Source organism: Gavia stellata, chromosome 13 (genome assembly GCF_030936135.1).
Source record: "Gavia stellata isolate bGavSte3 chromosome 13, bGavSte3.hap2, whole genome shotgun sequence".
NCBI classification, from domain to species: domain Eukaryota; kingdom Metazoa; phylum Chordata; class Aves; order Gaviiformes; family Gaviidae; genus Gavia; species Gavia stellata.
The window spans coordinates 8,732,162-8,745,808 of record NC_082606.1 but is presented as its reverse complement, the minus strand read 5'-3'; the positions used below and the strand labels follow the sequence as shown (position 1 = coordinate 8,745,808).

Sequence of the window (13,647 nt, the reverse complement as noted above, 5' to 3'; positions counted from 1 at the left end):
ACAAAAAGTATCCAGAAAACAAAGGTTTGTTTTGGTTTTTGTTGTTGGGTTTTGGTGTTGTTTCCACCCCCCCCCCCGCCCCCCACCTTTCAGACAACAGTAGCCAGTATCTAATTTCTTAATTTTTAGCTTACTTGCATTCTTGCAAATGTATACCCCAAGTGCATGTCCTGGAATGAATACTGACTTGAAAAAATTGTCATCACCTAAAAAGAGTGGCTTTATGATCACAAAAGGGTAACAAGTATTCTGTGGAATAAAAGCAGGAGGGGTTAACTGAAACAGCAGTACATTCTTTTTGCTTGGTTTGAGGGAGGTACAAAGAGATCTTCAGAATAGAGCAGAAGTCTGTTCCTGTCAGCCGGTGACTAGACCTACACAATATCCAGCATCATGAATTAAATGCATTACAGGTTGGCTTAGTAGCAATTAGCCGACTGATAACATACTAAGTTATTAAGTGTAAGAGGAACTCTAATGCCATTCTGATGCATCCAACTTTCAGAAATACAACCTACGCCTCCAAAAGTAGGTAAACTTTAAGGTTTTCAACATAGTTGTGAGAACTATATAATTTATTATAGTTTGGTAGAACTGAACACATACGTTCATGTGTTTCTCTGGATCAAACTCAACTTAAAGAGTAAAATTAAAAGAACCATTTTGCAGGCTGATCCAAAAGATGTTTCACTCAGTGGGACTGCTTTTTCAGTTTCACATGCTCGTATTTTCAGTTATACTTGGAAGGCAAAACGCAGAGCAGTGGTGTTAGGGATTTTCAAGGCACATGAAGAAAGCATTTCACATGTGAACATCTGTTCTGGAAGAGTTCATTATTCCTGTCATATCTTGATTTCATTTTACTTCAAAAGTAGAAAGCCTATATACTTAGGTTTAAAAATAAAAATAAAAAACCCAAACCAGAAAACTGTTCTCATCTCCAGCTAAACCAAAACCCTCATGCTTTCAGCTTGCCACAAACAAATCATGTCCCTAAATGATTGGGAGACAATTCTGCTCTAAAATATTGTTCTTGGTATCTTAATCTTCTCCACAATTTTCTTCGGTAAACTTGTAAGTATAAATAATTGAACATAAAAAAGAGCCAGTTCTATCTTCACTTGTTGAATAAAGTGTCACCTTAATCAATTTTGCATTGATTCTTCCTCCTCTCTAGGATAAACTAAAATACATTTAAAAGATGTGTGTGACCCTAGTCTTCAATAAAAATCAAGGAAGTTTTAAGGGAATAATAATATAGTCCCTTTATAAGAGACTGAACTAGTAGAAATAAACAATTCACAAAATGCACGGTTGTACCAGTGTTGTCAAATACTCATAAAAGGGGCTTAGTTTGGCAATCTGTTTTTTGTTTGTGTACAATGTGCATGCACATATGCACATCCAGTCATGATCATATCTTCCTTGTTTATAAGAAATAAAAACTCCATTCACACATCACACTCTTCAAAATGGCTGAAAGTGAGTTAACAGATCAATATTAATACTCACAGGTGAACCAAAGTTATGCCCAACCTCATGAGCAAAAGTGATGTGAGAAACCTTGGGAGGAACATGAGAGCCATAGTTCTGAACAGTGATGATTCCAGTGTTCAAAGACTTCTTCTTACCATCGGAATACAGTTTGCTCTTCTCACATATTCCACCAGAGCTCCCTACATTTAGACAAAAGTACAACAGTTAAGTCCTTTGGGAAAAGAAGTACTGTGTTACTTTTCTAGTGACATTTAGAACAAGAAACAGCTTGCCCCCTCAGTGGACACTTATGGACTAAGACTTCTTCTGTGTAATTAGTATTAACCCAACTTCGAAAGTAGATTAGATTTATCCACACTGATGCTCTCAGCACTGAATGGGTACATTCACACAAGAAGTTAGCTGGTTTAGAATAGCTATTAAGTAAGAGCTATTTTGGGCTTTCCCTGCACAGACAAGCCCTGGTTTCATCATACCTGTAATACAAGACTAGCAGCGTGCAATGTCCAATACAGGTAGCCTCAATCTACATCCCTTTTAGATTTCACTAAGGAAAAAACCCCACAGTAAAATCACAGGAGATCCTCTCTCAGAGCAAGAGCATTTATATAAAATGCCTAAGATTAGCTATATATCCTTGTCAGCAGAAGTGACTCATTTTTCCACTGTACAAACTAAAGCTGAAAATGCTTTTTGTGTGTGGGTTAATCAGACCCATATTTAGAAGGTCAACAATCAAGTGCATCACACTTACTGTTTGGAAAAGTCTCAAAATTGTGAATTTAATTTCACTGAATTTTTCCACAACTTGAGTTTGTACTGAGGCATTATCAGTGTTCCAAAGTGCAGCTATTCTATTGCTAACATAAACGGCGTCTAAAAAACACTCTAAAGAAGTTTCCTTGCTTTCTGAAGTAAAATTTCATTTTAGTGAAACATCCCATTTAACCTACATCAATACGTGCGTTAAAGAAGAAAATCTCTCAAAGCAACTTAATTTTTCTCAATTAAATTTAGTTTTGGAAGCAGCATTTACGGAATACACATTCCAATTCATCCTGTGCTTGCTCAGTCTATACACTAAATTAGTCATCACAGACCCAGTTTGTTATTTACATAGGCCACCTATGTATTATTTTTCCTATGGTTCTTCCATAGTCACTAAGGTGGGCTTATGGGTCCACAGATCTGTTATTCCTCTGAATACTCTACTAATACTTATTTGAGCATTTTAATCTCCTAAAATCAAAGTCTGAGAGACTGTCATACCACAACAGTTTTCCACATGCTCCAGTACTCTACAACCAACACGTGCTTTAGAGGAAAGTACAGCAGTAAGCGAAGTGAGGTTATAATGTATAGCTGCATCTCATAAACGTTTAATGTTTCTTCCAAAATGACTCAAATTGTGTTAAAGCTCTTGATTATGCTCTCTTAAGAGTATCCAGTCTCTTGCTAAGTCTCATAGAACCTGTTGTTCTTCAGCCTAATTCCTTATTATGTAGAAATCACTCGAGGGAAGAAACAAGGAAAGACTGTTCCTTATGAATTTCTGATTTTGATTTCTGTGAAAGTTTCCATAATCTGGAATTTGTGCTGAGCTATAATTGTATTTACTCAAATTTAAAGACTTACAAATGTATCATTTAATAAAACTAATACATCCTATAAAACTAATACATCCAGGACAAACATCTCAAGATGCTGCACACATGAAGACCATTGTTCGATTTTATTTTTTTTTTTTTTTTTTTTTTTTTACATCAAGAGACATACTTCAGACCCAACATACACACCTAGATTGAAACTAATGTGAAGCAGTTCAAGAAGAGTCACACAGTAATTGTTCTGGGAGGTACCAGAACAAGATGTCACTGATTTTACCTTATTAAAAAAAAATTGCTTCCAATACTACCTAGAAAACCTAAGAATTCTACAGTGTAGTTCTACAACAGAATTCAAACTGCATAGTTGTAAGCTCTGTTTATTTATAGCAGAAATACTTGTTTCTTCTGTCACTTTACTGGTCACTCATACCTCTCATAAATAAAAAGCCATTCAAGTAATACCACCTTTGTCTAACAAAAGTAGTATGTTTTTCTTTATTGTTCATGTCTTGCTCATCAGTAAGACAGCAAGGCTAATTGAAGTGATGCATGATATGCTGTTTATATTTTAAAAAATATCAAACTATACCTAATCAAAATTGTGAAGAGCTGGTTATGAGATTTTTGTCTGTTTTCTGTCAATTTAAATTACATAGTTTCTACCTTTCTTCTTTGTACCTACCTACAATACTTTATCTCACAGCACTGAAGGTTTGGATATAATTACCTGAAGGGGCTCCAACCCAAGCCAGACCAAGGACTCCATCATCAAAATCACGGTCTGTAAACACATAGGCCAAGCAATAATCATCATGATTCTGTTCCGAGTTCAGTTCCAGAAACTTTTCCACACCAATGTTAGGAAATCTGAAGGGATTGGAAGAGTCCTTCTCATCTACAGTTGTGTTAATCTAAAATTAAATTGAAACAAACTGTGAGACATGATTAATTTTCACTTGACTTGTAAATACCAGCTAAGAGGTTTACCAGCTAAGAGGTTGTCAATACCTTGTTATGTTAAATAGTTAAAGATGTTGCTAAAGATTTATAGGCCTCGACAAATTACCACCCCCATATTTGGAAAACCAAGTTCTACAATAAGGAATTGCATCTGTGTAGTAAATCCCTACTCTTAATTCTTTTTCCTTTCCATCAGTACCCAGTTTATATTTATCATCTTAAATCACTTTTAGAAGGAACTTTCAACCCGGATAGCCATTATCTATGTTAGTATTCAAGTTCTTGGAGAGCAATACAGTCTATTCACCGCACAGTCAACACTGCTGAAACATAACTTGATTCCTATGAAAATTGACTACAGCTTAATAACAGAAGTAGTGGGCTTTTGACAAGAAACACTAGGTTAGGGAACCATTTACTACAGAGATACTTGTGTTACGAGATTACTAACAATAAATGGTTACAAATGAACAGCAACAGGACTTTTGAAAAATACAGCTTCCAAGCAATATGAGTGAAGCTGAAAGTATTTCCAATACAACTTACTCTTATTCGTTTCACCATGAAGCTGATGTTACGGATTCCTGAGAAATCTGTTGACTGGTAAATTGTGTCAATCGCTTTAACATGGCTGGATATCTGTCAAAAACGAAAGTATCTACAGTTCAAAGATCTATGCACTACACTATAGCTGATCCTAAATAGCAACAAGTGCAAGGCCTATACTTTCACACATAAGGTATTGTGCCATATGAACTCTAACAGGCCTTTTAAATCAAATGCTGATGGCAAATAATGGAAATAAATCACTACATAATCTAGTATCTGCATTGCCACCATGCCAGATAACAGCAAATTTTTTTCTGTTTGATCTTTGGTTTTTTTTTCCCCACATAATTTTATGAACTATTCAGATACCTGTTTGTGATACTCATTCGGTTCATTGCTATGATCAGATAGCACTGTAGTTAAAATTGTATTCAAAGCACTGTATTAGGGGTTTTTTGAGGAAAGATTTACTTGTTACAGCATTATACTTTCATTTCTCCTTGGAAAAAATTGATCATTTACCTTTTCCAAGAGCACACAGAAATGCTAACTCATTGGAAACCTGATTTTGAAGGTGACCTCAGAGCTTTGGAAAATGTTACTCAAATTGAATTATGTATGTACAGTGTGATGAATAAATAGTAAAAGTCAGACTTGCAAGTGGCAGTGAAATTTCAGACTTCAAAAGTATGTTAACACACTAGTTATATTTTTAGCAAATGATCAGCAAAAAAAAAAAGTTTTCCAGTTAATAGTATATTGACAAATGAAAAGCATCTGCCTTTAGCTGCCACTGCATTGTTAACCTTCTGCCTCATCAGACACTACAGGAACAGTTCTCAGTGGCATTAGCTCACAGTGTTTTGAACTAAAATTTCAAATGAAAGGCTATGCAAGTGTTAACACAGAGGCTTGGCAGGCTGTCAAACAGAATAGAACTCTTCAGGAAGTACTATTTTTCTGAGTAAGAATTGTGAAAAGTCAGACTGCAAGTCCTGCTCAGAGGTGCTAAACAAACCACAGCTGCCATTGTTAACTAAAGGAAGCACAAGCAACCAGGACTTTTGTCACAGTTACATAGCATCTTTTTAATGAAATAAAAAAAGCTGTTTCAATAATGTCAATATCACTGTAACATATGAAACAAGACATTCTAAAGTAAATAAGCAATAACATACACAATTAAATGAAATTTATCAGCAATACATAAAGTAAAAGCAGGTCATTTAAAACAAAGGGATTGGAAATACCTGTGCAATTACAGCTTCCCTTGTTCCATAATGCTTGTAGAACAGATGATCAGTCTGAATATACAGCTGACAAGTATTTTTTTCAGCCTGAGTGGCACGCTTTTTTCTTAAAAGCTGTGGACCATTGTTCTTAGGCTCTTCAAAAGGCTTCTACATATACACAGGAAATAAATATATTTGTTTTTGTAGATCTACATGCTGCAATAGATAACCTAAAAATAGCGATGGATTTTTCAAAACATACTCCACTAATACAAACAGATTTTCATTCTGTTTCTTTAACCCACAAAGTTTCATGAATCCTGACTTAAAAGCTGGCTATAATATACTTAGTTTAAGTACGCCATCTATTTTTAATGATATCTCAGTCAAACCCTTCTGTGCATTTATTTCATTTTATATTACAAAACACAGGCAATGCGAAATAGATGTTTTCATTCATGTGATCTTTGGAATTTTTTTTCAGAATCCTTTTCAAAAATGAACAAACAGTTTGTAGATTAGAAAAAAACAGTGCTGTGGGACTTAAATGCACCCTCCCTAACACAGGTTATTTCACATTGTAATTACCTTAGTCAGCCATCTCGGCTAACAGAAATACTTAAGCACTTCAGCATGGAACAAATGGTACACTAAACATGAAGTTAAAATAATGCTCATTAGTCAGAGCAGTACCTGCTAACACATTTGCCTTGTGGTATTCACTGGTTGACGGTCCACTCTCTCCATGAAGTTTTACAAGTAAATTTTCAGGAAAACACGTTACTGTTACCAATGCTGAATTGTGTAATACTGTTTATAATTTCTGGAGTTACAATGTAAATAAACTTTAAGTTGCTGATGCTATTTAACAAGCCATATTGTGTAGTTTTGTTTGGCATATACTTAACTGACACCACAAAATTATGCCAAAACTTGAAACAGTTCAGAACACAGCTAAAACTAAGAGAAACTCAATAATTTACTATTGAAAAGTGTTGAATAAAATCCGATTTCATGACAAGTGGTGCAAAACTGAAGGCAAAAAAAAGGCAAGTCCCTTCCATAGAGCAATTACCTCCTATTACAGGCAATCTATAGCATGTTGTAACCCCATCAGTCTTTCAATATTACTAGTAAGACCCTCCCACTGATAAAGCTTAATTTACCACTGAAAGCACTCAGATATTACAAGTGTGCTACATTAACGTAACTTGAAAATCTGACAGTTACTCTTCAAGGACTAATCTATTACTTAGAGATCAAGGGATCTTACAACTCTTCCTTCTCAACTGCAATCAAGTATATTCCTAATCTCAAGCTTGATTTACACACCCATCTAAACTTCCAATTGAAATCTTCCAACTTGAAATCACGTAGGATTCATTAAGACTATGAGCTAGCACATCTATGCTGTAGAAGCAATGTGAAAAAGGATTTAGAAAAACTGTGTTCATAAGAAACCTCTAGCAGTAATTTAAGTACCTCACAATGTGGAGGGATGATGACTGACCAAAACTGAAAGAGACAACATACAAGAAATAGGAAGTTATTACAGTAATTTCTAATCAATATAATCCATTAGCCTGTGTTGTACCTCTGTTGTGGGTTCTTCTATACCAGTCATCTGGTACTTCTGCATTCTTTCAAATACTGAATGATCTGCACAACCTCCTTGTGGTCCATATTTATGTGGATATTCTAAAAAGAGGAAAGCCAGGTTCAGTTTTCAAATTCCAAGTACAAGTGCAAAATACGGCTGTATCACTGCAACTTACTCAGTTTATATCCAATATTGCTCATGTGGTTTGAGGGAAGCATTCTAAGATTCAAGCTTTATGCAGCTGCCTTTTTTTTTCATTAAACATTTCTACTGAGATACATTCTTAGTTTTACAAACAGAACAAAGCTGACAATTGCTTCTTAACGTTGTTTTCTTACAGATAGCAAAAGAAAATATGATGAGCCATGTCTAATGTAAAAACGACAGCTATTTACACATCTGTACCTATTAGCTTGAACTTACAGCAGCCTTAAAAAAATGAACTCACAACCTTGCTAACATTCTTAGAGGATTCTATTACTTTATTAATCTTCCACATAATTTTTGAAAAATGTTTGTATTACGCAACTCAACTGCCAATACATAAGAACTGAAACTCTAATGATCCTCGGTTTCAAACTCAGCTCTACAATTCTAGAATTATGAGTTTGCCAGCAATTTTATTGACAAGCTGAAACACACAATTTCCATTCTGGAAAGTAAACAATACAACTAAGGATAAGATATGACTGTGTGTATGTATATGTGCATGTGTGTAGAAAGTTACAGAATTACAGATTACAAAATTTACAGATATATTTAAAACTTACAGGCAAAGCAGAACAAGCCCGAAAAGAAACATTTTCACCACCTCTTTACAACAGCTGACTTAAAATTTTGAAAACAAAACTGTAGTACTATCTGGGTACACTTCAGTGAAACATGTTGGAGATCCAAACCAGCTCAGTGAGAATATCATAAAATTGCCTGCTTACCAAGGATAATTCTTTCAATACTTGTCAATGCAGATCTCATTGCACACATGAATGTGCTTCAGAGACATATGGTTCGATTTTGACTGTTAGTACCTATTGAAGATTTGCAAGCAACCTGTACTTGCAGAAGCTTCTCCTCTATAGATGACAAGTACTGAAGTGAAGAGGTCTTGCCCCTCCAGTTTCTCTGTAGATTTGATCCCCTTATAAATTGGTGCCCCAATACGAGATAATGGAGTACAGATTATGGGAGTCACATATGCAAATACTTAACTAGTTTCTGCAGGGCAAACCACAGTTTTATCATCAACTCAACAGGGTGCAGGTTTTGTCAGAAATGTGTAAACTTTACCAAGGTTTGTTGCTTTTTGGGAGTTGGTGGTGGGCTGGTGTTTTTGCCTTTTTTTTTTTTTTAGAAAGTGTGAAGAGCCAGAATCATAGAGTAAATGGAATAGACACATAGGAATAGATATATAAAGCCTAAGAGCTGGCACTGAGGACCTGATGTCCACATTATATGCATTTCAGGGGATTTTTACCCTGGACTAGCTCTAATCTGGTTCTGTGGAGTCAAAGCCTGCTAGCAGTTGAAGCACAGTAGATGCACTCTTGGAATATGCACTCTGATAGAGTTTCAGCTGACAGTTACCTTTAGTTATCTTTGATTCTCATACCTGTTTCCTGCAGTCATACTGTATGATATTCTGAACTATTTCAATATACAAGCCCAACTTACTTCAGATTTTCTCCCTATACTATTAAGCTCTAAGCTTCATATTTCAATCATGAAAAGCTAGGGGAAAATTAAATAGCAAACAGGAATTAAAAAAATCATATCCTTGGCATGCAGCAAAAGTTGAGTTCTGAAAAAACCAAACCACTTAATAGGAGTTTATGCTCCAAAATACCCAAAGACCAGATGCACCAACAAGCTTAAAAGAACCCATCAAGAAATAAAAGGAGTCTTCCAACCTTCATTCCTTGCAATCACACATATTTGCAAGTATTTAAAGAGGTCATGTTTAACACTAGTTTTTTTAAAAATAGTTAATGGCAAATGAGGCTAATTTAAACATAGGTGTTTGTTTTCAAATTGGGTCCTTTTCCAGGTACAAAGTATTTTACTGCAATTGTAAACTTTGCATACTGGGAAAGAACCAGATTTAATAAACACACTTCTTGACAAAGAAAGTTTCAGTCTACGAGTAAGTGAAAGACTATAGCTGGGTGTAAATAGTTATTAATTCTCTCACCAGCAAATTAATTTTATCTCCTGTAAAGGTATCCAAGTACAGTATTGTATTTCAAAACGTATTTCCAGTCTTAATTTTAGAGACACTGCTCCAACATACAACAAAATCACTTTTTCTTTGGTCAACTTTATGTCTACTGTTTTGATTAGTGTTTACCAACAAGATTATTAGCAAAATGTTGATATTGTGTGGGAGGTAATTTGTTTGGATTCTAGTATGGTTGTTTCTTTACATTAAAAAAAAAGCCCAAAACTTTTGAGACCTAGCTACAACAAATGTGCAGTACTTGGGTTTTTGAAAAAACCCTAGGCTTCTGAAGGAACTGGTATTTTCCTTTCACTATTTTACAGAAATGTTCACGAATTACTATTATTAGAACCTTGTAAATTTATTTAATGATTTTCTGCATATTAGTTTCCCACATTTCAATTTCTAACACCACACAAATACCATTTTTGAATTGCTGTCTCATCACATTCCTCCCAGTATGCTTAGCCCTAGCACAGTGCCAGAAGAATAAAGAGAGAAAAAGAGAAAAAAATGCTCTTACTGTAAGCCACCTCACCTAATTTGATTAGCAGTGTAGTGGAACACTGGCTTTGCTATAACCAATATTAAACAAAAAGCACCACTCACTCACCGTTGAGGTCATCTGTACCTTTTGGGATTCTGTGTACTATCACTAGATTGGAGTTAAGAGCAAAGGATTATAGATATGATCCTTCCCTTTTCCATCTCCACCACCTTTTTTTCCTCCCACCATAGTATTAAAAAAATTCTCCTGTATTTAATCTAACTAAAATCCTCACTACCCACTACCCGATTTCATATCGCCGACCACTTATCTCTGCAACAAAAGCACATTACACAAGGGTGGGAGTAACGGACAATACTGCCTCACCATCAGCACACTTCATCTACATAAAACCAGTGTAACTTAAAAGCAACTCCTGCAGGTGGTAACTGCAGGAATCCACAGAAATTAACTGGAGACATGACTGCACAGCATATTTTACACCAGCACAAAATGCCATTTTCTGCTGTCACCACACTTCTATTCATACTCTGTGGCATTACAATTGGCAGAACAGTACTAGAAACAAATGCTCTCAGTGCATTACACAAAATAAGCAGTCTTTCCTTTGTATCTTGTTTCCCAAAGAGGTCAGGAAATCCCTTAATACATTTTTAATACTGACTGCCTGCAATTCAAACAAGTATTTCTCACTTCAAAAGTAATAATCTAATAAGAAACACTTTAAATGCATGACAGTTGAAATTATAAAGAACTGAACATGAGACAATCTGCAATAGCAATTGTCAAGGTTTTGCATGTGCTGGAAAAGACAAATCCCCCATGGACAGATTTCAATCTACCCTGCTAAACACAGGAGGCAGGTAATACAGGATAGTTCACTTTGGAACCATGTTTAGCTTACAGAAAAAGTTGTATACAAAGCTTTCTTTTGATAAACGCTGCATTACCCCCAAAACCATGAAGGCACTGTTCCGTCTTCATCTTTTGTGACTTCCTATTTCCACCATCCCCTGCAGCAGTTCCTTTTCTGGAGCTAAACAGGAACTACATGGTGTCAGATGACTTGGACCATTTTGACCCACATCACAGAGGACTGGTCCATGCTCTTGTGATGCTTTTAAATGCTTTGAGAGGTACAGCCTTCTCCCAGCTCTTTGGGATCAAGAGCTTCTTAGCCTATCCCTACCACAACCCTGTGAATTGATCAAGAGAAAGCACATGCCTTTACCATGAAATGATCGCTTGCAGTGAATGCAGAGTTGAGGAAAAACTAGAAGCCTACTTGCCATCAGATCTATGAAAGAAGAGTTTAATCACAGGATCAGTTCTCTAACTACAGAAAATCCTCAGGCAAAACAAATACTTTATTTCTCTTTTCCCATATTGTCCAGTTTCCCATTTTCCACTTTCAATTTTTGTACATACTGACATAATATTAAAAAATAGTAAACAGTAATACTAGTAATAACAATAAACCTAAAAAACCCCCAAAGATCTTGTCACTTCATACTTTGACAAAGATATCTCATTCTAACTAGATGGCAGATTGTTATTAGTAACATATACAACTAGAGATGCTCAAAATAAGAGTTTTTATCCATTTAAAAAAAGGCGCTACTACCACAGATAGACTCCTGACCACATAAATTTTTTTCTTCTACTTGTCAGTAAATAGTATGATGTGTTAAGCATTTAGGTTAACTGCTTAATGGATACTGGATTTAGGCATCTGGGGCTAGGATATGACATCAAACTTCCATTAAAAATGATGAAAATTCAGTTCAGCAGCAGCCATAGAGATTTGCCCAATACTAGCAAAAGCAATAGTGTCAGAGCAAAATTCAAATTTAAGCAGATAAAAAAAATCCTTATTACAGATTTCATTCTAAGCAGTCTGTCCCACTGTGCTCCCATGACAACTGCCAAGTAGACCTTCATTATTAAATAGACAACCACAATATGAAAAAAAAGAAACCAAGTTCTCACTAATAATACATAGCTTGCAATGGTCAGTTCATTCAGCAGATAGGGCTTTGCAAAATTACAAAATACTTTACTTTCTGTTCTCAGTTGTATAGTTCTTCCAATACCATAAAGACAATTAAATGACCATGTTCATTTTCCTGAAGGACTGAACAGGATTTTCCTGTCTACTGTGATCTGAGGAAATACTAATTTTGCCTTTTACAGTATGAACTCAGGGATACATTTGAAGCATATATGATTTAAATAAAGTAAATATAGTTCCAATGAAATCCTAATCCTTAAAGAAAAGTTTCCAAAATATTTTAATGAAATTAGCAATTTGCATCTTTCCAGCACTAAATTATAAAACAGTATCAACAAGAGTGGTTTAGAAACTAAAATAATTCAACTTGTGTTTCAAGTCATGAATAGAAAGCTGCCTTCCACTGGTCACCACATCGACTCTAACAGACAAAAGCTGCCTTATAAAGTTGACAATATAATCCCCATTTAAAAAAAAAAAAATCTTTTGTTTAACTACTGAATAAGAACTCATTGAGATGCTAATCATATGCTGCATTGTGATTTCTGAAAAGCACTAAAAAGCATGTTGTTTCAAAAGGCTGAAAGATGGGTGACCAAAAAATATCCCCAATTAAAGCAAAGATGACTTCTTCCCCAGCCTCTCAGAAGTGTGAGCATTTTTGTTGCTTTTGTCCTGTGTAAGATACTAGTGGTTTGACTCTATTTCACAGGAGTTAGCTCTAGATTTGAGCAACATCAGATTTGCATGCTTGTTTTTATTTTTAAAGCTACTGTAAAACTTAGCTTTTTTTTTCAGTTGTTGTTGGGGTTTTTTTGGAGCTGCAGTTCAATGCAAAAATAGCTCTCATGAAAGGCAAAAAAAAATTTTAGCCTCAAAAGCACTACCCAGAAAGTGACAGAAGCAGTTGTATACTTCAGATATTTCAGACCACAGAAATCCTGGAGGCATCTAGGATACCAATGAAAAAAGTTAAACTGTACCAATCAGAATGCACGCACATCAGACTCTGCATTGACAGCAACCAACAGGAGCAGCACATTTTCAAATAGTGCTGCTTACACTTAGCTCCAGGATGGGCTATTTTCAACCATGCCGAGCAAGCAGCAACATTCACTCACTTGGTGATTTGGAAGCCATATTGTACTGTTGCTTTAATGTGGCTCTCTGGAATAGATTTAGACAATCCCCTCTGATAATCTGATTTTGTTTCTAACTGATGGTTTTGATGCACTAGATTCAAGAGGAAAAACAGTGTAAGCTAACATACTACCATCTGAATAATTAAAAAAAACCCATATCCTGCTCCCATTCACTTTAATAAGACATTAATATGAACCAATTTCATCATTAGCTTTTTCCAGCTCTCAAGTGATCCATTTAATCCTCCAGCAGAGATCACTTCTACAAAACAGGAATACTAAGTTTCATAAAATCAAATTATCTGCTTCTTTAAGATACAGTTCTA

General features: G+C 35.4%; 1 protein-coding gene across 1 annotated transcript in view; it reads right to left on the bottom strand.

The window, feature by feature from the left end:
- Positions 1 to 13,647, bottom strand: part of ADAM10 (ADAM metallopeptidase domain 10) — a 50,778-nt gene that overhangs the window by 7,335 nt on the left and 29,796 nt on the right. Inside the window, exons 5-9 of the mRNA XM_059824121.1 lie at positions 7,440 to 7,543; positions 5,864 to 6,013; positions 4,611 to 4,703; positions 3,832 to 4,015; positions 1,513 to 1,676 (exon numbers count right to left, since the gene is read on the bottom strand). Coding sequence (XP_059680104.1) covers positions 1,513 to 1,676; positions 3,832 to 4,015; positions 4,611 to 4,703; positions 5,864 to 6,013; positions 7,440 to 7,543 — 695 coding nt within the window. The remainder of the gene's footprint in view (positions 1 to 1,512; positions 1,677 to 3,831; positions 4,016 to 4,610; positions 4,704 to 5,863; positions 6,014 to 7,439; positions 7,544 to 13,647) is intronic.